The sequence below is a fragment of the Plectropomus leopardus genome, chromosome 1 (assembly GCF_026936395.1).
Source record: "Plectropomus leopardus strain MGB_pleo_1.0 chromosome 1, ASM2693639v1, whole genome shotgun sequence".
Lineage (NCBI taxonomy): Eukaryota > Metazoa > Chordata > Actinopteri > Perciformes > Serranidae > Plectropomus > Plectropomus leopardus.
Genome location: NC_142176.1, coordinates 518,456 through 542,707, shown reverse-complemented (window position 1 = coordinate 542,707; position 24,252 = coordinate 518,456). Strand labels below are relative to the sequence as shown.

At 43.6% G+C, this 24,252-nt stretch overlaps 2 protein-coding genes across 3 annotated transcripts in view; one reads left to right on the top strand and one right to left on the bottom strand.

Moving 5' to 3' along the window:
- Positions 1 to 4,844, top strand: part of LOC121940005 (uncharacterized) — a 13,603-nt gene extending 8,759 nt beyond the window's left edge. The window contains exons 8-11 of the mRNA XM_088071109.1: positions 1,536 to 1,618; positions 1,703 to 1,771; positions 3,205 to 3,303; positions 3,415 to 4,844. Coding sequence (XP_087927235.1) covers positions 1,536 to 1,618; positions 1,703 to 1,771; positions 3,205 to 3,303; positions 3,415 to 3,543 — 380 coding nt within the window. The 3' untranslated portion in view covers positions 3,544 to 4,844. The remainder of the gene's footprint in view (positions 1 to 1,535; positions 1,619 to 1,702; positions 1,772 to 3,204; positions 3,304 to 3,414) is intronic.
- Positions 4,678 to 24,252, bottom strand: wdr59 (WD repeat domain 59). 2 transcript variants are annotated; one of them, XM_088089891.1, is made up of 27 exons: positions 24,094 to 24,252; positions 22,955 to 23,004; positions 22,729 to 22,864; positions 22,257 to 22,342; positions 22,089 to 22,169; positions 21,949 to 21,986; positions 17,675 to 17,763; positions 17,436 to 17,552; positions 17,065 to 17,142; positions 16,484 to 16,640; positions 16,028 to 16,107; positions 15,777 to 15,906; positions 14,522 to 14,625; positions 14,119 to 14,283; positions 13,454 to 13,549; positions 13,215 to 13,319; positions 12,900 to 13,021; positions 11,802 to 11,955; positions 11,635 to 11,691; positions 9,328 to 9,461; positions 8,983 to 9,064; positions 8,670 to 8,782; positions 7,402 to 7,552; positions 7,076 to 7,157; positions 6,849 to 6,969; positions 6,621 to 6,763; positions 4,678 to 5,903 (listed from the first exon to the last, which is right to left on the bottom strand). In XM_088089891.1, the coding sequence occupies exons 1-27, from the start codon at positions 24,145 to 24,147 to the stop codon at positions 5,668 to 5,670; spliced, it is 2,961 nt and encodes a 986-aa protein (XP_087946017.1). In that variant the 5' UTR covers positions 24,148 to 24,252; the 3' UTR covers positions 4,678 to 5,667. The 2 variants fall into 2 exon arrangements, with proteins under 2 accessions (XP_087946017.1, XP_087946371.1); XM_088090245.1 differs by lacking the exon at positions 11,635 to 11,691 and having other exon boundaries at positions 24,094 to 24,250.

The window sequence follows — 24,252 nt, the reverse complement described above, 5'->3', positions numbered from 1 at the left end:
AAAAAGTGAAATAAAATCATAAAATATATCTTGTATATTATATTCTATATGGAAATGATATTTCTATTTATTTCTTATATTGAATGTAGGTGACTCTACATGGACAGCAGGTAACATGAATACTAAACATTTACTTTACATCTGATCATTGATAATATTTGATATGTGAATTAATTAAAACGGTCCTTATCACTGACCAAACATTGACTTTTTCCCGCCATGTTTCTGCATTTATGGCGTCAAGTTGGCGACTCGTGTTATCAGATGATCTTCGAGTTGTTTTTCTGACACGAGAGGCCGTTCATGTGGGAAAGTCGTTATTCCAATTATTCCAACAGGATGTGAACGCAGCATCGGCCTGTTCATCACTGATGATGAGACGCAGGTGTTTCCCATCAGTCTCACAGAGAGGACAGGGAACCCAAAGACACAAAGACAAAAGGGAACTAAAGACACAAACACCTTTCCTCCGAAAACAGCCAGGACTGACTGTTTGTCTGCCAGAGCGTTCGGACTCAGCAGGTAGACTCTACAAAAGTTACAGCTGTTCACACTTTACTTGGACGTTTCCTGAAGCATATTTAGATTAAATAATGAGGCTCTAACGGGAGATAAATGTATATTTTTAATATATAAATAAGGTCCAAAAATGCTCCATTGAAACCCATTCAAACTGACATTTTTGATCCCACAGCCATCAGAGCAGAAAAACAGGACTTGTATTATTTCTGGGTGTCATTCTGGGCTTTTGACTCTGAATTTGTCTTTTTGACTATTTTCCACCTGATGAGGTCATTTTGACCATATTTGGCATATGGAGGAAATACATGCTATTTCCACTAGGTGACCTGTCACAGTCAATGTAGCTGCTGATCACTGACATATCCCAGACTGTCAGCAGCTACACTCACACACTGACATATCCCAGACTGTCAGCAGCTACACTCACACACTGACATATCTCAGACTGTCAGCAGCTACACTCACACACTGAGGAGGAGGAGACTCAACATCACTCAGTTTTTTTGCGTTTTCATCTAAAAACATAGTGGCATCATGACAAAAAACTGACATTTAAAGGGTTAAAATACTCAAGTAATCAATATTTGATATTTATCTCAATAAAAGTCTAAAATCATATTCATGTGGAATTTTTTTAAAGCTTGATTTTGAAAAGCGCCGTGTGCAGAGCGATAGGACTGTGTGTGATGTTAAAGCGGGCTCTAAGGGGTTAAAGCCGTATTTACTCTGACGTGTTCGGTCGTTAATGTTTATTTTTCAGAGATTTCTGAATGATTTTATGGACAGTGAAGGTCTGGAGGTTGATGCTGCAGGACTCGTAATAAACATAACTGTAAAACATCCAGATGTTGCCATAGAAACGACTTTGTGTGCAGCAGAGCAGAAATCAGTCTGCTTGGTGTACGTTGATGGTTCGTGTCTTCATCGGCTCACAGAAATATTCTAAGTCTGACTTTTATTGTCTGCCTCATCTTGAATGTTTTTGAAATCACTTCCTGTTTTTTCCTCCACAGCGGCGCTGCTGGTGTCGGGCTCCTACGACAGGACTGTTGCACTCTGGGATACGTCGTCTCTCTGCCGGACTCTGGTGCTGAAGGTGAGTCGACTGCAACCGTCGCTCTGCCGCACACATCAGCTCATCAGCTGAGTTATTTTTTACAGTTTTGGTCGTGTGTCTCAGGGCCACAGTGATTGGGTGACAGACGTGTCCGTCAGCGCTGACAGGAAGTCGTTGGCTTCAGCCTCAAAGGTAACGAAGGGTTAATCAGCTGATCTGAACTGATTTCACTGGTGTTCCTGTTGGATTTAAGGCTGCTTTAAAATCTGATCGTTCATTCATTTATTCACTCAGTCGATTAAACATCCGAATACAAACACGATGAGACGCCCTGAGAAGCTGTTAAATTCAACGTTTACTCGTCTAAATTTCATCCTGAAGCTCGACTCTGATCTAAAACTTTCACTCAGCATTCAGAAATTCCCCTCAGATCCTGAAAGTACAGTAACAGTAACACAGTACACGGAGACACATGGAGAATAGCAGTATTAATTACCTGCAGTGTGTACTTCATATGGAGTATTTCATTTAAAAAAACGAATACAATTAAAAAAAATATATATATATATATATATATATATATATATATAAAATAATCAGAATAAAGGATGCAGATTTAAAATAAAACAGTAATGAGATAAGATATAAAAGGTCAAATTAATTACTAAATGATTTTAAAAAATGTAACACCTCCATTAAAAAATGAAATTACAGACAAGAGTTGCAAAGACAAAAAGATTTTTTAAAATGATTTAAAATCCAGTTTAAACTAAAGTGTGCGATCATTCGAGGGCGGAGGAGGGATGCTGCCGAAACCTGATTCTAAATGAGGATTTTAGGATCTTCAGGCTGATTCTCAGGTGACGGATCTGAAACAGGCTGGTTCTCCTGCAGGAGCTCGATGTGTTCATGTCTTTCTGACGAACGCCGAGACGTCCGCAGACACGAAACTTTGGTTTCCTTTAAATCAGCGACTTTTCTTCTGGACGTTTAATTCTTAAAGTTGTGTTCCTGGCCACACATTTGAAATCACATATTTGATGACTCTGCTTCTGTCGTTCCTTCATGAGCTTTTAAAATGCTTCTTCAAAACTTCAACATCTGGATCGACGTCAGTTTTCTCGTGCTGCGTTCAGAATCTTTACACAACGTTTGAACCTCCGAAACCTCCGAAAATTAGTCGGATTTCTTTCCAAAATCTGGAAAAAAACATGATGAGCAACTTGGCAAGAAATGTCCCACAAACTGACAAAAAAGGCAAGAAAATGAAGTGGGGGGATTATTAGAAATGATTAAAAAAGGGGGGAAATTATAAGTTTAAAATAATGTTACAGAAAAAAAAAATATTTTATTTTCTTGAGGTCATTTTCTTTTTTGTTGGTTGGTTTGTGTCTTTCTTACAGCAGAACACACTTAGAAATAATAAATGATAAAAATAATAAATTAATAATAAAACAAATTGATTAATTATTGTCAATAAATATAGAAATTTAAAAAAACTTCAATAATTATTAGTAAATTCAATTCACATTTAAAAAAATACTTTTATAACATCAACTGCAAAATGTTATTATTATTATTATTAATATTGTCCTCACAGCTGGGTGTCCCGTGTGTCTCTGCAGGACGGGACTGTGAGGTTGTGGAACATGGAGGACGTGGAGGACACCCGGCAGGTGATGGAGAGGAAGAGGACTGATGGACCTGGAGTCCACATCCTGAAGGTGAAACACTCACTCGTCGTCTGTTCATCGACTGTTGTTTAATGAGATGATAACTGTTGTTGTCGTGACGACGGCCGAGCTCAGAGCTGACAGAGACGTGTCTATTTGCAGTGTGACGAGTGTGGAAAAGCGTTCCCCGCGTCCCCCGCGCCGCAGACCGCGGAGACGCTGACTCACTGCGTCTTCTGTCGACTCAAAGCGCCGCCCACCTACCGACCGCGGCCTCCGCCGCTCACGTGACTTCCTGTCCAACTGCTGGTAGGGACTCAACGTCTTTCTGTTGGACACTTGTTGGAGTGAGGGGACAATGATGGTGATGTGGACATTTAATACCCTGACGAACAGTCTGAAGTCTTGCTGGTGATTTTTGTTTTTAATCCTTCAGTTACAAAGTTCAGGGGAGAGTGCGTCATTACGCCGCTCGCTTCGCCGCTGCTAACCTTTATAAATGTGAATGAACCTTTTAGTGCCCGCACACAAAACGCACTCTTCAAAATCAGGCGGTAAAAATATTAGACATTCATATGAATTTCTACTTTCATTGAGTTAAGTTTTTTTAGTTCAAGTTTTTTTAATCATAAATATCCAATATGCATTAATTTTCAGAATTTTAACCCTTTAAATGACATGTTTTTAAAGGAAAAAAAATAATTATTGTGAGTGTCCTCCATGCTCAGTGTGTGAGTGTAGCTGCTGACAGTCTGGGATATGTCAGTGTGTGAGTGTAGCTGCTGACAGTCTGGGATATGTCAGTGTGTGAGTGTAGCTGCTGACAGTCTGGGATATGTCAGTGTGTGAGTGTAGCTGCTGACAGTCTGGGATATGTCAGTGTGTGAGTGTAGCTGCTGACAGTCTGGGATATGTCAGTGATCAGCAGCTACATTGACTGTGACAGGTCACCTAGTGGAAATAGCATGTATTTCCTCCATATGCCAAATATGGTCAAAATGACCTCATCAGGTGGAAAATAGTCAAAATGACAAATTCAGAGTCAAAAGCCCAGAATGACACCCAGAAATAATACAAGTCCTGTTTTTCTGCTCTGATGGCTGTGGGATCAAAAATGTCAGTTTGAATGGGTTTCAATGGAGCATTTTTGGACCTGAACAGTCTGAATGTAACTATTTAGTTTCCACAGTGTATTTTAGACTTATTGTAGGAGCTGAGCTGCAAATTCACTGATTACACTCAAATACACAATCTGGACTACATTTAGGACACATGCATCAACACACACACAGTTATCACAGCAGGAAGAAGAAAAGAGACTAAAATGAGACAAACAGTCTCTAAAGAGTTAATATAAAAACAGTGAAGTTTGTCCTGATGGCGGCTCTAAAGGTCTTAATGTTTCTGCATTAATGACACTTTGAATTCAAACAAACCTTTATTGTCATTCCACATAAAGTACAAAGGTAAACTCTTCATGTTCTTACAGAAAATATTCCCAAAGTTGTTTTTTTCTTCACATTTTAACACACAGAAGTCACGTGATCACGTCCAGCAGTGTCTCATCAAGTGACAGGAAGACGCATAAATGTCTCTTCAACCGTCAGGTCACACCTTCGTCCATTAACCGATTAGCAAATTGATTCTGATTATATCCATTCATCATTTTAGTCATTTTTAAAGAAAAAACCTAAACTGATTCTCTGATTTGCTGCTTTTCTTTGTTTCGTGTGATATAAAAGTTAAAATATTTGAATTTGAATTTGTTGGTTGAACAACAAGAGACTTCAGAGGACATCGTTTACGGCTCTGGGTAAATGCAATCGACACATTTCGCTATTTTTGAAAATTAGATCAGCGATTAATCGATCAATGGAAGGAAGAATTTTCAGATTAAGCTGCAGCTCTAATCACGTCCTTCACTGAAATGTCACGTGCATTCGAAGGTCCCCTCGCAGCCCGTCTGTAACCTGAACCCGAGACGCCATCATGTCCGTCTGACGGGTCAGAGGTCAGCGAGACAAAAGTGAGCAACTGAAGCATCAACATTTCAACGCTGAAAAGAAACATGTCGTCCAAAACTGTGCTGAGGAACGCTCCGGACGTTTACGCTCTGCATTTAAGAGCCGGACGGACGAATGATGACATCAGCTGGTTTGGTTCTCAGCGTCCTCTTTGATCACATGACGCAGCAGCTGAATCCGTCCCATCATGCCACAGCGCTCTGTCAGGAGCCCCCCCCGAACATCCATCGCCATGGTTACTGGGATGTTATCACCGCAGGAGAAGTCACATGACATCAGTCAGAGGAAACACAGTCAGCTCCATGTTGAGTTTTATCAGCGTTTATTAAATATCTCTTATGGGGGTTAGGGGTTTGCGCACATCTATAAAGGAAACCCGCCCTGTGACGTCTCAGAAGGTGCTCTGCAGCAGACAGTGGCAGCCGCAGCCGGCGGGACACTCGTCCTGCCGTCTGAACCAGTCCATCATGTGACTGGTGTGTCCTCCGTGACCGCAGCTCAGGCAGAAGTTGGAGGAGCCTCGAACGGCCACGTGACAGATGGCGCACTGGAAGGTCAGACGCTTACAGACGGCACACTGAGTCCCTCGAGCCTGACTGCGGCAGTGACAGCAGTACACGCCGAACTCTGCAGAGACACAACAACACAGAGTCTTTACGACAGTGATACTCAGCTTATGGCCTGCGGGCCCAATCTGGCCCCTTACAGGGTGCCGGGTGGCCCCCAACCATTTGATATATATTTTTTAACTGTCCTAAAATCCTACAAATGTGATAAAATCCTGTTGAAATTGAAATGTCCAAAAGTCCTAGAAACATTCAGACATCCCAGAAATGACCATAAATCCTAGGAGCACCCTAAAATCCAAGGAGTGTCCTAAAATCTTAGAAACGTCTGGAAATCCTAGAGATGTCCTAGAATCTTAGAGATGTCCATAAATCCGAGAAACATTCAGAAATCATAGGAGTGTCCTGAAATCCTAGAAACGTCCTAGAGGCCTAGCAATGCCGTTAAATCCTAAAACATGTCTTAAAATCCTGGAAGTGTCCTAAAATCAAGTCCAAGAAATCTCCTTAAATTCTAGAAATGTCCTAAAATCCTAGAACTGTCCTGAATTCCCAAATCTGTCCCAAAACCCTAGAAATGACCTTAGATCCAATAAAACCTCTCAAAATCCTGGAAATGTCTTTAAGTCTAGAAACATGGATGGGCCTTAAGGGACTGACCCTGACCCCTGACCTCCTGATCCCTGACCCCTGACCTCCTGATCCCTGACCCCTGACCTCCTGATCCCTGACCCCTGACCTCCTGATCCCTGACCTCGTGGCGTTCTTCATAACGTACCAATGCCTTTGTGAGGTTCAGGAGGACACGAGGCGAACTTGAGCACGTCGGCCCTCTTCTCCCTCAGACCCCAGCGGTACAGGATCTCGCCGTAACATTTCTTAAAATCGTCGAACTGCAGCGTGTTGGCGGGGTCCAGCAGTCTGCGGGGGACAGGAAATGACATCACAGCGATATTACAAACCAGTCACACCAGTTCTCCCGGCGCCCTCTTGAAAGTTACGTCACCTCTTGTTCATGTCGTGCTGCTCTCGCTCTCGCTCCCGCGGGTCGCTGTAGCCGTGGTTGCTATAGCGATAGTCGTCAGGAGAGGACTCGCCCCAGGGGTTGGCGTGCTCGGAGTCTCTTCCTGTAAACAAACACGTTTGATTGGACGGGAGACAGATCTAAACACGGCGGTAAAATCCTCACAGCGGTGCGGTCACACAGCGGGCGGCCTGTGGGCGGAGCCTCACCTGTGTTCCAGGTGGCGGCGTTGATGGAGTCAGAGGTGCTGGAGCACGAGCCCGACGTGACGGAGCTGGACGTGTAGCTGGGCTGAGATGACATCACACACGTTATTACAGACCAACTGTTCACAGAGTCGATCACTTTATTCTTACTGAGAATTAGAAAATGGTTGGGGGCCGCCAGGGGCCCTGTCAGGGGCCAGATTTGGCCCGCAGGCCATAAGTTGAGCATCACTGACGTATAATAACTGTATTGTGATGTCATGCAGAGACTGTGTCTCCGGTCTTCTTGTCTTCTCTGCATTAATGAATGTGTGTGCGTGAGGACTTACGTATCGGGAGTGGTGCGGCGGGAACATGGAGGAGCGTGACGGATGATGTCCGTACAGAGAGTAGCAGTCTGGGGGCGGGGCCTGAGCTCTGAACACGCTGCACAGCATGGCCAGAGTCTGAACGTCGCTCATCTGACTGTAGTGATCCAGACTGAAGGGTCGAACACAGACACAGAGTTCAGTCTGGACTCCTGGAGTCCTTCTGTCACTCGGCGGGTTTCCACGAACCCTCAAACTCCGAATACACAGTACTCCTAATGGAAGCACGCGAATTTAAAAAAAACTCCCGTTTATAACAGAAGCGCTTTGACGCTCTCATGAGGACGTTATTTCAGGCGACTGGAAATATTTCACAAAACTGCAACGTGAACACTTTAGTCTTTTATAGCTCACATGATGTGTAACAGCAGGTGGCCGTAATGAGACTTCATGGACGCCAAACTGGGACAAAGTCAAACCTCTCTGTCAGCAGAGCGAGTCTTTTTCCATCAGAGCCGGATTTAAACCATCATCGTTACTATCGATTCACCGGTCAGTTATTTTCTTGATTTGCTGATCAATAGTCGTCAATAAAATACAAGAAAAATGGTGAAACGTTTCCCAGAGCCAGAGGTGATGCTTCAACCCTTTGATCTGTTCTACCAACAGTCAAACAAAAACTGTTCATTTAACCCTTTGAAACCTGAGCAAACTGGCCTGGTTCATGCCAAAACACGGGACGAAGTAAAAAGAAAATGACATGAAATTAACCACAAAAAAAGTCAATGAGCGGCGAAAGAAGAAATAATGCAAAGATTAGCAAAGAATTGGTGACATATTCAAGAAAATGAGTTAAAAACAAACAAGAAAAAGAATATTAAAAAAAACAACAACAAACAAACAAGGAAATCACCTGGAAAAAGTGCTTCAAATTATATTTCTGTTACAGAATTTTAAATATGTAAATAAGTTAAATGTAATAACTTTCTAAATCTATTATTTTCTTGCAGTTTGCAGCTGCTCATTGCTTTTTTTCTCTTTTTTAAAGAAATCAAACCACATCAATCAGGGTTCAAAGGGTTAAATACCTTTAAAAGGCACTCCAGGCTTCAAAGGGTTAATTATCGTGACAAAAAGACAAACAAATTCTAACATTTAAGAAGCATGAGACCCAAAAACGTTAAATCATAACAGCAACAATTGTTAGATAATCACAATCATTTGTTTGTAAACTGATGGATCGATTGTTGCTCTGATCAAATCATCAATAAATCAATCAATAAACTCACAGAGTCTCCAGCAGGTGGCGTCCAAACGGGTGTCTGGCCCAGGGGGTCTCTGTGTCCGGGTCCGAGTCCGGACTCAGGTCCTGACTGGTGGCTGCAGAGGCCAGGGCCCACACCTACACACACACACACACGCACACACACACGCGCGCGCACACACACACACACACGTTTTTGACGACGCTGCAGAGAGACGAGCTTCAGACAGCAGATCTGTCCCCTCGTCTCAGTGCTGTTTGGGACTGAAATGCTGTGAGACGTGTTTGTCTTTTTCAGAGGACATCAAAGACAAAACACTTAAAGACAAAACGTTCACCTTCGCCACGTCTCTGCGGCCGACTGTGAGCGACGCGGCGGCGTTCTTCTTACATGTGTCCTGGATGTCGTTCACGTTCAGACTGAGCGGGACAGAAAAGTCTCTCAAACATTAGTGAGCGAAACATAAAAAAGACGAAAATCATCATCTGACGAGTATTTTCTAAATTTATCATTTTAGTTGTAAAATATCAGAAATCAATAAAAACAGCTGTAGTGTTTTGGGATGGTGATGTCTTAGTACAGGTTGTTTTTTTTCCCTCTGAAAGCAATCGATCGATTAACCCTTTAATGTCCTGACTGAGATGAGACATCAGTGGACGCTCAGTGACTGTTTGTGTCTCACATGTAGCTCTCTCCCAGAGCTTTGTGGACGGGCAGCAGACACGAGATCTCCTGGATTATCACTTTTCCCGCCAGCTTGATGGGGCGGTTTCCGTAGTCTGTCCCCTCTCGCTTCGACTTAAAGCGGCGGGATTTCTGTGGGACAGAAGGACAGACAGACAGGAGGAGGGAGACAGCAGGCCGAGAGGAGACAGAGGACCACCTGATTAAAAGTGGTCCGGATTATAAATTACTGTAGAGCGGGTTCACACTGTGAGACGCCGTTGGTGGAGGACGTTTCTGAGCAGCAGAAATGTCAGAAATCATGGAAACAGCAGCAACAAGTGACGGTAAAAAATGATATATTTGGTTATTTTGTTCCTCGTATTGATCAGTGAAGTTCAGTCGAGTCACATTTGAGTTTGTGCGTCTGTTAGCTGCAGCAAACTGAACTCTGCAGCAGCCAGAAAACTAACACCAGCACGAGGCGCCGACGCCACGTCACAAACGCACAAACACCGAGGGAAATCAGTGTTTGATCAACCAGAAGAAACTTTTTATTAATTCACGTGATAAATATCAATTTTTGATCACATGTAAAGTATAAAATGGTCTATGCAGAGTCACACAGATTAAATATAAAAATAATATATGTAAATAAAGTGTAAACAGTCATCTCGTCTACATCGTCGCCTCATCTTTAACTTTATCGCCTCAAAGCTCATCAACACAAACAAGTCTGCAGAACGACTCAGGAACTACGACCTTCGGTCGCCACATGAACGCAGCAACATTTTACACAAATCTTTAAAATGAATCTCACTTCAGCGAGCTTAAATAACGAGAAAACCCCGACAGGAGCCAAAAACAGGGACCATCTGACCTCATTAAAGTCGCACAATTAAAATGTCATCTTCGCGTCCGTCATATCGGCAGAAATGTTCATTTTAAGCCCGATATGTGCTGATACGATGTCATGCCGATATTTTTGTACATCGCCGCTATAGACTAACTTTTCACAAACTCTCAACGTATAAATACACGTTTTGGTCCTTTAATATATATAATGTCTCTGTTACCAAAGCCGCAGTACATTTGGTGAACAGCGTATTCGGACTCGTAGTTTAGGACTTGACACTTGACTTGAGTCCAGAGACTTGAGACTTGAGTCCAGAGACTTGAGACTTGGTTCGTCCTCTGAGGGCGTGGCGGTGTTGAAGCTCGCCCTCAGTTCGTCTCGCAGTGTGAACGTGTTAGTTTTCACTTTATTAACAAACTGGTTTGAAGCCAAATTACCAGAAATGTTTCAAATTAAGTAAAAACGGAAGAGATGAAGTTTTCGGTGACGACAGGAACTTACCTGCTGCTGTTAGTGAACATGAAAAGCTTCAGACAGGAAGTCCGGATTATTGGCTGTGAATGTGCTGAAGCTGACTGTAACTAATGATGATAACCATTGTTAACCCTTTAACACCTGCAGCACCATCACTGTTCGTCTTTTAGCAGCATTTAAACCTCTGAAACCTGAGAATCTGGTTGATTTTTCCAAAAACACAGGAGAAAAACCTTCTGAGCAGCAAAAAGTACAGGTGACAGGAAATGATCTGCAAATTATTAAATATGAGTAAAAAAACATCCAGAAAACTCTATTTATATTTCTCATTGATTTTTTGAATTTTTGGAGCACTTTTGTGATGTCACTTTCTATTTTTTTGTTGATGTTGTTTGATTTTTTTTTACTTTTCCTTTTTTTAAAATCTTATTTTCAGGTAATTTTCTTGTTACTTTTGACTAATTTCTGGATCATTTTTGGGTTTTCTCTCGTCAGGTTGCTCATCACCTTCTCAGGTTTCAAAGGGTTAACGCTGCAGGATTTTTCACTGCTGATCGATCGATGTGTGGATACTTTAAGTTGACGTCTGCACTTTGTTAACCCTTTAGTGCCCGCTTTGATATCGCACTTTTCAAAAATCAAGCTTAAAAAAAGGGTTAATTTATCACACATTCATATGATTTTCTGCTTTCACTGAGTTCATGTTTTTAACCATCAGTCCTAATCATAATTATCAAATATTCATTCGTTTTCAGAATTTTAACCCTTGAAATGCCTGTTTTTTTTAAATCATTAAAAAAAAACACAAAAAAGTGAATTATTTTCAATATCCTACAGATGCAGAGCGCATGATGTCATAGTTAGTGGCTCAGCTGTCAGTCAGCCAATCAGGGACATGCAGAACAACGTTAGAGTCAGGACCGCTGCGGAGAGGAGGAGCGACGGAGGAAGAGGAGGTGAGAGAAAAAAGAGGGGTGAAGGGACAGAGATCAGTACCGGCCAATCACGGAGGGTTTGGACAGACCAGCGGCGGGAGGCAGAGATTGGGAGCTTCTGATAGGAGGAGAATAGGAAGGAGGAGGGGCCATATTAATGCAGTCAGACATTATGATGAGTGTGTGTGTGTGTGTGTGTGTGTGTGTGTGTGTGTGTGTGTCTCTCACCCGTTCCTTGTAGTAGAAGGAGGAGATGGACACGGTGTCTTTGTCAGAGCGAGTCGGGCTGCCGCTGTACAGCCGCAGAGCGCTCTGAGACTCTGAACGCATCTTCATCGGAGTCAACACGCCGCTGTGATACGCAGACAGAGCTGACAGCGACCTGCACACACACACACAGTAAACACACACACACAGGTAGGTTCAGGACGTGTTTACATCGAGCCGTCGATCAGTTTAGTCTTTGACTAAATCCCGTCGATGCTTCGTCTTGTCTCGGGGTGTTGACTGGGGGTCTTGTCTCGGGGTCTTGACTCGGGGTCTTGACTGGGGGTCTTGTCTCGGGGTCTTGTCTCGGGGTCTTGACTCGGGGTCTTGTCTCGGGGTCTTGACTCGGGGTCTTGTCTCGGGGTCTTGACTCGGGGTCTTGACTGGGGGTCTTGTCTCGGGGTCTTGTCTCGGGGTCTTGTCTCGGGGTCTTGACTCGGGGTCTTGACTCGGGGTCTTGTCTCGGGGTCTTGTCTCGGGGTCTTGACTCGGGGTCTTGTCTCGGGGTCTTGTCTCGGGGTCTTGACTGGGGTCTTGTCTGGGTCTTGTCTCGGGTCTTGACTGGGGGTCTTGTCTCGGGGTCTTGTCTCGGGGTCTTGACTCGGGGTCTTGTCTCGGGGTCTTGACTCGGGGTCTTGACTCGGGGTCTTGTCTCGGGGTCTTGACTCGGGGTCTTGTCTCGGGGTCTTGACTGGGGGTTGACAGATTATCGGCCTGACCAATTATCGGGGCCGATATTTGGCATTTTGACGATTATCTGTCCCTGCATTTTATTTTAACGATGGCCGATATAATAAATGAGTGAAACTGTGCAAAGAACGTTTCTACATGAACTTTCACTCACTTTGACTTTGGAAAACCACAGAGGTTTTTTTTAATTTTCACCTGACTTTCACCTGAAGTTTGTTTCCTATATTTCAGATCCTGTTTTGTGACCAGATGATTAATTGAGAGAAGAATTGGTCCCGAACAAAATCTTTTCACCTGTTATTTTATTTTATTGGTGTGTGTGTATTTGTGTGTGTGTGTGTGTGTGTGTGTGTGTGTGTGTGTGTGTACCTGGGGGTGGGCTCAGTGGGCGGGACCGAGCGGTGCATTGTGATTGGTCGGGTGAAGTAAACCAGGCAGCCTGTGCCGCAGAAACGAGCGCCTGAGGTGCGAGGGAACGGGATGTTGGCGTCCTGAGAGACAAAGAAAAGCAGACAGAAGGCACCGTGTTTGTCTCCAGCGTGACGCTTTAACAGGAAATAATAAATAATAATCTAAATTTAAAAAATAATAATAGTAATAAAATAACACACACATACGCTGGTCTGTTGCTGTGAATAATGTCCGCCTGAGTTTTTCTGCTGCAGGAGCGTGAACATTTGTTACCTGATAGGATCCGTACGTGTTGGTGACTCGAGGGAACGCCTGCAGCGCCGGAGTGACCGGATTGGACAGAACGAAGGGGCCCGACGCCGGACCGTCCTCCTGCGTCTGACAGAGGAGACACAGCATGGTCATGAAACTGCTTCACACAGCTGTGTGTGTGTGTGTGTGTGTGTGTGTGTGTGTGTGTGTGCGTGTGCGTGTGCGTGCGCGTGCGTGTGTGTGTGTGTGCGCGGGGTCACCATGTCGGACTCGAGGCAGGACACCAGCTGACGGACGCACGGCTCCAGACAGTTCTGGTTCCTCTTCACTTTCTGCAGCGACGTGTCGGTCAGAATCTGAACAGAAAAAAGACAAAGAGTCACTAAATCAACGTCAAAAATAACAAACAACAAACAAAATACAGGAACATATTTAAATAAAATTATACAGATGATATTTATGAAGGAATGTTGATTTAAGTAAATCATTATTTAAATCATTTCAATCATTCAACATGTAGGACAGAAGTTGCCAAAACTAAAAAAAAAAAAAAGTAAATTATTATGCCATTAATATGCCATTAAAAGTTTCAAGAAAATAAAATATAAAAATGAATTGAAGGCATTAATTAATTAATATATTTTAACATTTCTGTTTTAATTAACTTCTATATTTTTTCTACTTTTATGTTAATTTCCCTATTTATTTGCTTTCCTTTTTAATTTTCATATTTTCATTAATTTTTTTATGTTTTAAATTATTTATTTATTTTAGCATTTATTTTATTTTTATTATTATGTATATATTTATTTTATATTTAATATTTTTTATAGAATGCATTTATTTACTCAACTGTCATAATTCAGTCAACCAATCACAGAGGGAGGTGTTAAATGCACTGTGGTGCGTTCAGGGTCATCGGTACCTTCTGGATCTTCGTCTTGGTGGCGGAGGGGATGGTTGTCGGGGAGACGAACTGGAAGGTGGGCGCGGCGTTGTTCGGGTACTGAGCGGGAAACTTGACGACCAGGTGAACCTGATGGCTGCCAAAGTGAGCCGACACCACGCAGCTGCGGTTCAACGCGTCCATCTGCACACAACAACACGCCGCGCAGTCTGATGTCACTTCCTGTTTGACATGTTTAATATCCTTCTGCGTTTTTACATTTAATCATTTTGATAATAAAACTTTCCCCCTGAAGTCGAATATAAAACCAGAATCAGTGATGATAATAATAACAGTAATAATAATAATAACAATAATAATAATAATAATCTGAGTTTGGGGATCAGAGAGCTGCTGAGCTCACAGAGACAGGAAGTCTCACCTCCACGTTGACGTTTCTGATCTGCAGGTTGACCAGAGAGAACTCCTGCTGCAGCGTCTGAGGGACACCTGAACCCACCACGGAGCTCAGACCGCCGTCCTGATCTGAGGGACCACGGGACGTAGGGACAGGGACAGACAGGACAGACGGAGGACGGAAACATTCGCACTAAGAGGACGACTCACAGGTGCGTTCATGTTATGATTCGTGAGCAGATGAAGATAATAATATCAGCATTATTTCAGCCTCAGCATTAATACTGTACGACATACACTTTACATCATGTTCTCACTGTTATAATGACAGAAAATCTGAATACTTTATATTCTTTATTTAACCCTTTAGGGGTCTCATTTTAGTCTCTTTTCTTCTTCCTGTTGTGATAAGTGTGTGTGTGTTGATGCATGTGTCCTAAATGTAGTCCAGATTGTGTATTTGAGTGTAATCAGTGAATTTGCAGCTCAGCTCCTACAATAAGTCTAAAATACACTGTGGAAACTAAATAGTTACATTCAGACTGTTCAGGTCCAAAAATGCTCCATTGAAACCCATTCAAACTGACATTTTTGATCCCACAGCCATCAGAGCAGAAAAACAGGACTTGTATTATTTCTGGGTGTCATTCTGGGCTTTTGACTCTGAATTTGTCATTTTGACTATTTTCCACCTGATGAGGTCATTTTGACCATATTTGGCATCTGGAGGAAATACATGCTATTTCCACTAGGTGACCTGTCACAGTCAATGTAGCTGCTGATCACTGACATATCCCAGACTGTCAGCAGCTACACTCACACACTGACATATCCCAGACTGTCAGCAGCTACACTCACACACTGACATATCCCAGACTGTCAGCAGCTACACTCACACACTGACATATCCCAGACTGTCAGCAGCTACACTCACACACTGACATATCCCAGACTGTCAGCAGCTACACTCACACACTGACATATCCCAGACTGTCAGCAGCTACAGTCTGAGCATGATTATTTTTTTTAATCTAAAAACATAGTGGCATCATTACAAAAACCTGGCACTGAAGGGGTTAAAATTTTATCATGGATCCGTGAAATGAAAAAATGTTGAAATCTCTTCCAAGAAAATGTGCGTGAACCCTGGAACTACAAGCTGGGACGCAGCCGGAGTGTTTCCATGACGACCACATTTTGTGATTATTTGATGAAAGAGTTTCTGGAAACACAGAAATGTAAAGTTTGTCGTTGAGAGTTTCTGACGGAGCGTTTCTCACCCTGCAGGTTCTCAGCGGCAAGGCCGACGGCGTGCTGACTGTCGGGCTCCTGAGACGACAGAGACTTCTCCGACTCCACGGTGAGAGACATCCCCTCCATCAGGTCCTCCACCATGTCGCTGACACACAGCTACACAACAACAACAACAACAACAACAACAAATAAAAACAACAACACACCGAGGTCAGAGTGACATCAGGCGACATCGTTCGAAGGAGGAGGGCGCTCTGACGGCGAGCTGCACACTGACCTTCTGAAGCTGAGGATCCACCCTCCATATCCTCAGAGTCTGATCTCTGGACCAGGTGACCAGCTGGTAATCCTTCGAGCCTGAGACAAACAAACAAACAAACAAACAAACAAACAAACAAACACCGTCAACAACAACAAACAGCTGCTTAATGAGATTAAAAAAAAAAAAACATGTGGAAAAAGACAACAACCAACTAAAATGTTAAGAACAAATTCAACATATACAACTATATGTAACTGAATTATTATACATTTCTTTTGTTTGTTTTTTAAAAAATAATCATTTTCAGGTAATTTTTCTTTTTTTACTGATTTCTTTCGTTGCTCATTTCCTTCTTTAAATGTTTTGAAAGAAATCGAGCCGGAGTTAAAGAAAAGGAGCATTTTTTGAACATTTCCCTGGAGGGTTTTTTTAGGATGTGCGTGAAGTAAATGTCGGCGTGTGATCGGTCACCTTCTTTCTGCGGCCTCCACTGGAACTCGAGCACCACGTCGTCGTGTCCCACGAAGGCGTGGACGGGACTGTTGAGGTCAAGCGTGCTCCACAGCAGCAGGCTGTTCTCTCTCCTCAGCTGAGGGACCATCACGGTCACCAGACCGTTAGAGAACGGCTGGACCACCACGGACCACAGGACGCAGAGACAGCAGGGACATCAGAGACAACACAGACATCAGAGACAGCAGAGACATCAGAGACAACACAGACATCAGAGACAGCAGAGACAGCAGAGACAACAGAGACAACACAGACATCACAGACATCAGAGACAGCAGAGACAATACAGACATCAGAGACACCAAAGACATCAGAGACATCAGAGACAACACAGAAATTAGAGAAAACACAGACATCAGAGACAGCAGAGACAACACAGACATCAGGGACAGCAGAGACATTAGATGTGTGATCGAGATATTCGGCTGATTTATTCCATCACAGAGAAATCCTTCTAACTGTGATTGAATCTGTGGGCTTTTCAAGTCTTGTCGTCGTGACGATGATCGATAAAGTTTTTTGTGACGTTTGACGCTCACCGTGTAGCGGGCCTTCCACACCGGCACCTGACAGGACAGGATGTTCAGGTACTTCCTGGGCTGCCGGTAATCCCAAAACTGAACAACAAGAGAGAAACCGCAATCACCCGTCACACATTTGGGCCTAACTTTGTCATAATCAGCGTATGAATTTCTGCTGCGCTCACTCGCAGGTTTTCTTCATCTGACTGATTGTTTTCTGTGTTTTGTTTTGTTTTTTTCGTGTTTTCAGTGGTTTTTTTGTGTTTTTAGTGTTTTTTGTGTTTTCAGTGTGAATAGTCCAGGAAATGTCACAGTGATGTCACTATATAAAACAAAAACAGATGCTGATAGATGATCAATAATCAGCGGTGTGCGTTTGATTTGCTCACCCTCACAGAGTTGTCCTGACTGGACGTGGCGAGGATGAACTCGTTATCGGGATGCCAGTCGAGGCCGTGGATCTTGGACAGGTGAGCCGCCACGTACTCGGCCGCAGTGTTGGGTTTCTGTTCATAGAGAATCACACACACACACACACACACACACACACACACACACACGTTCACACAGCTGATCGCCTTCATCATCATCATCTTCACCACTGCAGCGTCACCGTGTGTCCGCTCACTCTTTTGTCCCAGATCCTGACGTCTCCGTCGTGACTGGACGCCAGCAGGTACTGGTTCTTCCTGTTCCACTTCACCTGAGACGCCCCGGCTGAGACGAGAGGGACGGAGAGGACGAGAGGACAGTCAGCTCCACAGAGTATTTCCAACGTTTTTAACCCTTTGAAACTGGATCCACATCAGGTGTGCTGCGTTCACAAACATTTAACCCTTTCAAACCCAAACAGATCAGTTTGATTTCTCTCTAAAACACAATTCTACAATTCTACAGTTTCATTTAGCAGACGCTTTTATCCAAAGCGACGTACAACACAAGCAAGAATTTAGACTTAAGGAAAAAACCCTTAGTAAGTGCAAAAAGTGCTTCAGGTGTGATTGGTCACAGGTATTGCCGTCTAGTGGCAGAAGAAGTGCCGCACAGCCCCCCACCCCCCTCTTTTTTTTTTGGAAACCAAAGTAATAACCAGTAGCGATCTCAGCATCTGAGATTCAACAATCTCAGTATCACTACTTATGATGACAGTCAACATACAACATCACACAACTTTGTCAGTGCTAGATAATCATTAGGTGCTGGGTTTTGGACCTTCTGACTTAATTTACCCCAAAGGGCAAAGAGGAGAAGAGTCGGGTTAAGTGCCGAGGTGTTCTCGGAACAAATGAGTTTTCAGTTGTCTCTTAAAAGTAGAAAGGGACTCAGCAGATCGCACAGAGTTTGGAAGTTTGTTCCACCATTTGGGAACAACAGAAGAGAAGAGTCTGGCTAGAGATTTAGAGCCGTGCTGGGCTGGAAGCACTGGGCGTCTTTCGCATGCAGAGCGTAGCGGGCGAGAAGGAGAGTAGACCTGGATCGGGGATTCCAGGTAGGCTGGAGCAGTTCTTGTGATTGTTTTGAAGCCAAGAGAAGTGCTTTGAATTTGATTCTGGCTGCCACTGGAAGCCAGTGAAGAGAAATTAGCAGCGGGGTGACATGTGCTGTTTTGGGCTGGTTGAAGACCAGACGTGCTGCTGCGTTCTGGATCATCTGAAGAGGTTTGAATGAGCATGCAGGGAGGCCTGCCAGAAGAGAGTTGCAGTAGTCAATGCGTGAGATCACAAGAGCCTGAACCAGAAGCTGTGTGGCCTGTTGGGTCAGGAAGGGTCTGATCTTCCTGATGTTGTAGAGGGCATAACGGCAAGACCGAGAAACTGAGGCCACATGAACCTTAAAGGTCAGCTGGTCATCGATCATGACACCCAGGTTTCTGGCTAAGTTTGTGGGCACAAGTAGGCTCGAGTCTAGTTGGACACTGATCCGAGGCTGAACAGATGGACAAGCTGGAAAGACCATGAGCTCGGTCTTAGACAGATTTAGCTGAAGGTGGCCTTCCTTCATCCAAGTGGAGATATCAGCCAGACACGCTGATATCCGAGCTGAGACCGTTCTGTCATCAGGTGGAAAGGAGAGGAAGAGCTGAGTGTCATCAGCATAGCAGTGGTAGGAGAAACCGTGGGAGCGGATCACTGCACCGAGGGAGGTGGTGTACAGAGAGAAGAGTAGGGGACCAAGCACCGACCCCTGAGGAACCCCTGTCGATAGGCCATGTGACCTAGACACCTCTCCTCGCCATGACACTCTGAAGGATCTGCCTGTGAGGTAGGACTTGAACCACCATAGGACAGAACCTGAGATGCCGAGCTCAGAGAGTGTGGAGAGGAGGATTTGATGGTTCACCGTGTCAAAGGCAGCAGACAGGTCCAGCAGCAGTAGGACAGAGGATTGACCAGCAGCTCGAGCCAGTCTCAGTGACTCAGTGACTGACAGGAGTGCAGTCTCAGTGGAGTGGTCACACCTGAAGCCAGACTGAAAGGAGTCGAGTAGGTTGTTGTTCCGCAAGTGTTCAGAGACCTGGTTAAATACTGCCCGCTCCAGTATTTTCAACAGAAATGGTAGAAGTGAGACTGGCCTGTAGTTTTCAACCTGGGCGGGGTTGAGATTAGGCTTTTTGAGCAGTGGGGTGACACGGGCTTGCTTAAAAGTAGCAGGAAAAGTGCCAGTTTTTACAGGAGGAGGAATTGACAATGTGTGTGACTGCAGGTTTGATAGTGGGCAGGATGGTCTGCAGGATGCGGGTGGGTATTGGATCGAGAGGACATGTTGTGGGTTTTGAGCTCAGAAGAAGTCTGGAGACCTCATCCTCGGTCAGAGGAGCGAAAGAGCAGAGTGAAGCGGCAGTAGTGGGTTTGAGCTGACTGGGCCGGTCAGGCTCAGAGAACTGGTTGCTGATTGCAGCCACCTTTTCAGTGAAAAAGGAGGAGAACATGTCTGGAGTCAGTGTAGGGGAAGGCTGAGCAGCTGGAGGAGAAAGCAAGGAGTTAAACACCATAAACAGTTTTCTGGAGTCAGTAGCAGCACAGATCTTGTTCTGATAGAAGGCTTTCTTAGCAGACTGCAAGGAAGAGGTAAAGGAAGCAAGTTTCTGTTTGTATGAGGACAAATCAGTGGGTTCTTGGATTTACGCCACTTTCTTTCTGCTGCCCTGAGTCCAGTTCTTTGTTCTCTCAGAGCTTCAGAGAGCCATGGACTTGGTTGTTTTTTCTTGGCTGGTTTGGACACCAGGGGGCAGAGTTTGTCCAGAGAGGATGCCAGAGAGGAACAGAGTGTTTCTGTAGCCTCATTAACAGAAAGTGAGGAGAAGTGTGAGTGGTCAGGCATGGCAGAGCTCACCTCATCAGACAGCTGTGCTGCTGTGAGGGACTTATGGTTTCTGCGGAGGGAAATTGTCTGAGTGGGTGTCTGCAATTACGGAAATGCAGCTGCAAATTTTACCAAGAAATGGTCTGACAGGTGTAGAGGGGTAACTGTCACATCTGCTATGGAGCAGTTACGAGTCAGCACCAAGTCAAGGACTTTACCAGCTTTGTGGGTGGGAGGAGAAGGAGCTAGTACAAGTGCAAAGGAGGAGAGGAGTGCCAGAAAGTTATTAGCCAGAGTACTGTCAATGTGAATGTTCATGTCTCCCATGACAATCAGTGGTGTGCCATCATCAGGGATGTCAGAGAGTAACATGTCCATTTCAGAGACAAAGCCATCCAGATTACCCCCTGGTGGGCGGTACACAACCAGAATATATGCTTTGATGGGAGCAGTGACATTTAGAGCATGATATTCAAATGTTGTGTTGCTGCTCAACGAGCGCAGGGTGGAAAAAGACCAGTTGTCAGGAATGAGCACGCCAGCACCGCCTCCTCGTCCAGTGGAGCGAGGGGTGTGGCTTAGCGTAGCGGACTCGGAGAGTGCAGCTGGTGTAGCTGAGTTTTCTGGGCGGATCCATGTCTCAGTCAGGGCTAGGACCTGAATGTCTGAGAGTTTCACCAGTGAACTGATGAATTCAGTCTTGTTAACTGCGGACTGACAGTCCCAAAGACCAAAGGTAAGTGAGTGTGGGCTGGGACCACTTTCTGGGAGAGCGGACAGGTTTTGCGGATTGCGTGTACGGCAGACTGTGCGTCTTTTCCGGTTGCCGATAATGACCGGGATGCGTGAGAGACACATTGTGCGTTAAACTGAAAACTGACTGAAAACAGACTGAAAACAGACTGAAAACAGACAGGCGGCAGCAGTAGTCGGTGTCCTTGCTCGGTGGAAACACAAACAAAAACACAAACAAAAGACAACAAACAAGGAACTGCTTCAAAGAAAATGATCAAAAATTTAGTTTTAAAAAGAGAGAAAGAGAATTATTAACTTTTTTTTCTACAGTTTGTTTATTTTGTTTCTTATTCATCAAATTAATTTTTATTAGAATTATTATTTTCTTTAATTATTTGTGCCATGGGGTAGAGGGTGGCTGTGGAGGCTTGAGCGTGTTTAATGAACTTTCATCTTTCTGAAAAATCAATCACCGAAACAAAATTTTAAAACATTAAGGAAAAAGAGATGAAATCTAGATTTATGATTCTCAGTAAACATTTAAAATTATGTTACAGAACATTAAGTATGCCTTTTTTCTCCAGGTCATTTCCTTTTTTATTCTTGTGTTTTATGTTTTGAATGTAATTTTCAGTTTCCATTGTTTTTTCTTTTTGCAGATTTTTGGGTAATTTCCTGTGAGGTGTTTCTCTGCCTTCCTCCCGCATTTTTGTCAAACCAACAAGCTCAAGTTTCAAAGGGTTAAAATCACCTGTTCTTTATATTCCAAATCGTCAGTTTCAGTTTGAGGACGACGAAGATGAACAGGAGTTTATCTGGATGATTTTGAGAAATAAAATACGTTCTGTTCCTTTAAATACTCACCGACAGCAGAGAGCGCCACCGTGGGTTTACGAGTGTCTCTGTGGAGTCAGACAGAAAACTGAAAACTGCTGCTCCATTACAGTTAATCATGTTTACTGATAAATGTGATCAATAATCAATAATCATCCATCTGCTCTGACCTCGTGTCCCAGATGTAGATGTAGGTGTCCACTGAGCTGGTGACCAGGAACTCCGGCTCAAACCAGGACCAGTCCAGATCACTGCAGATTACAGAGGGTCAGTGAACGCATCACAGAGTGCAGACTTCCTGTTTACCTGCTCAGGTGCCTTTAAGTGTCTGTAGTTACCTGATGACTCGAGTGTGTCCCTGCAGCGAGGTGTGAACTTCTCCACAGCCGTCTCTCCACGAGTACAGATCCACCCGCTGGTTACTCTGAACACACACACACACACACACACACACACTCAGAAACACACACTGAAACTGTTTCGACTGTTTCAAGTTTTTCTGAAAATACGTTTTTAAAAAAAGAGACTGAGACAGAAAATAATCAGAGAATATTTTTTAAAAAGGGGAAATGTCTAAAAAAACCCAACTTTTTTATGATTTATATATTTAAAATTATGTTACAGAATATATATGTAAGATTTTCTTCTAGATTTATTTCCAGGTCATTTTCTTTTTTTATTGTTATGTTTTATGTTTCTTTTCTTGCTAATTTTCTTGTTATTTTCTTACTTTTTTTGGGTCACACACACACACACACACACACACAGATTTTCTTTGTGCTTTTCGTTGTTATTTACAGCAGGACTCACCGAGGCGGCGAAGACGTGGGACTCGGACCTGTGCGGGTTCCACTGGACCGTCCCCACGTCCCATTTGCTCTGACGCCCGATTTTTCGCGGCGGCTCGGACGGCGCCTCCAGGTTCACCATGTACAGGAAACGCCGGCTGTTTGAAACAGAAACGGGTTCATCGTCAGGGAAACACTCGAAAAGCCCAAATCACTTTATTGTGTCTGCGCTGCGTTCAGGTACCGACCCCGACAGAACGGCGTGTGAGCCCAGGCAGTCCACGGACATGGCGGTGGCCTGAAAACACACGAAGAAGAAATGTGAAAACGGCTGATCTTCTACTTTTCTTTCTTTTTAGGCAAAACTTCAACGTCGAGACTAAAACCGGATTCATTCTTAAACCAGATTAAATCCTGGATTAACTCTAAAACCAACTTTAAACGAAGAAAACTTACATTTAAATGAAGTCAAAATAAGAGTTTATGAAAACGATGTTTTGTTAATTAAATGATTCGTCAAATAAATCAATCGGTCGATTAATCAGTCGGTCGATTCTCAGAAAATGAACTGCCAAACATTTTGAAAAACATTCAGTCTTTTTCGGTTTTTCATTTTTATTTGTTTATTTACGCTTTTAGGGGGTTTTATTTGCAGTTTTGTTAATAATTTTTTTTTCTATTTTTATTCTAAATCATTTTAAAGATTTGCTTTTTTGTTAATTGTTGAAGATCTAGGTGTTTCTTTTCTACTTTTATTTAGTTTAAAGAATTTTGACCATCATGGTCCGATGCTTTCAGGTCGAACAAACTGTCAGGAAATGTCATAAAATAATATAAATAACAAACACATTTATAACTAAACTTCAGATTTTGTTAATTCTTTGTGTTTTTGTGAAAATCTGAATCTAAAATAACTGAAACTGTCAGATTAATGTAGTGGAGTAAAAATATACAGTACCATGAAAAAAAGCACAACAAATTTGTACTAAAATGAAGTATTAGAGTAAAAGTACTTCGTTACTCTTCACGAGTTTAAAGTGACAAAAGTAACTCATTTTTGTTGTGAATCGGCTCTGATCAGCTGATTATTGGTGATCAATAACTGCTGTCTTTAAGCTCTCCTCGTCACAGATCGAAGCTGTAACAGAAACACGTTTAGAACCGATTCAATAACTGAATCGATTATTGATATTTGATCGATAAAAAAGTTCAAATTCAGTTTGACGTTCATGAGTCTGTGAACTCTGACTGTTTCTTTTTTCCTTCAGGCTTTGAACTCCTCTCCACCTGTCTCCTGTCTCCTGTCTCCTGTCTCCTGTCCACCTGTCCACCTGTCCACCTGTCGGTCCCTTTAGTCCCACCTGCCCGGAGCTCTCGGCTCGGTTACCTGCGCATCCCGAAACTCCACCACCACATTCTCGCTGCTCCAGCGGGCCGCCATCTTCCCTCCGTCCTCTACCGTCAACAAAACGTCACGTGACCGCCGCGATGCCTCGCGCTGCGTTCACGGCCTCTGGTGGAAAAAAACGGTCATTTCAATTTATGA

Excerpts from the sequence above, each read along its gene's own strand:
- wdr59 (XM_088089891.1), bottom strand. The coding sequence starts at position 24,147 with ATGGCGGCCCGCTGGAGCAGCGAGAATGTGGTGGTGGAGTTTCGGGAT. Across the intron at positions 7,553-8,669 it reads CGCCACCTGCTGGAGACTCT|TCTGGATCACTACAGTCAGA; the intron begins GTGAGTTTATTG and ends TCGACCCTTCAG. Across the intron at positions 5,904-6,620 it reads TGAACCTCACAAAGGCATTG|AGTTCGGCGTGTACTGCTGT; the intron begins GTACGTTATGAA and ends GTGTCTCTGCAG.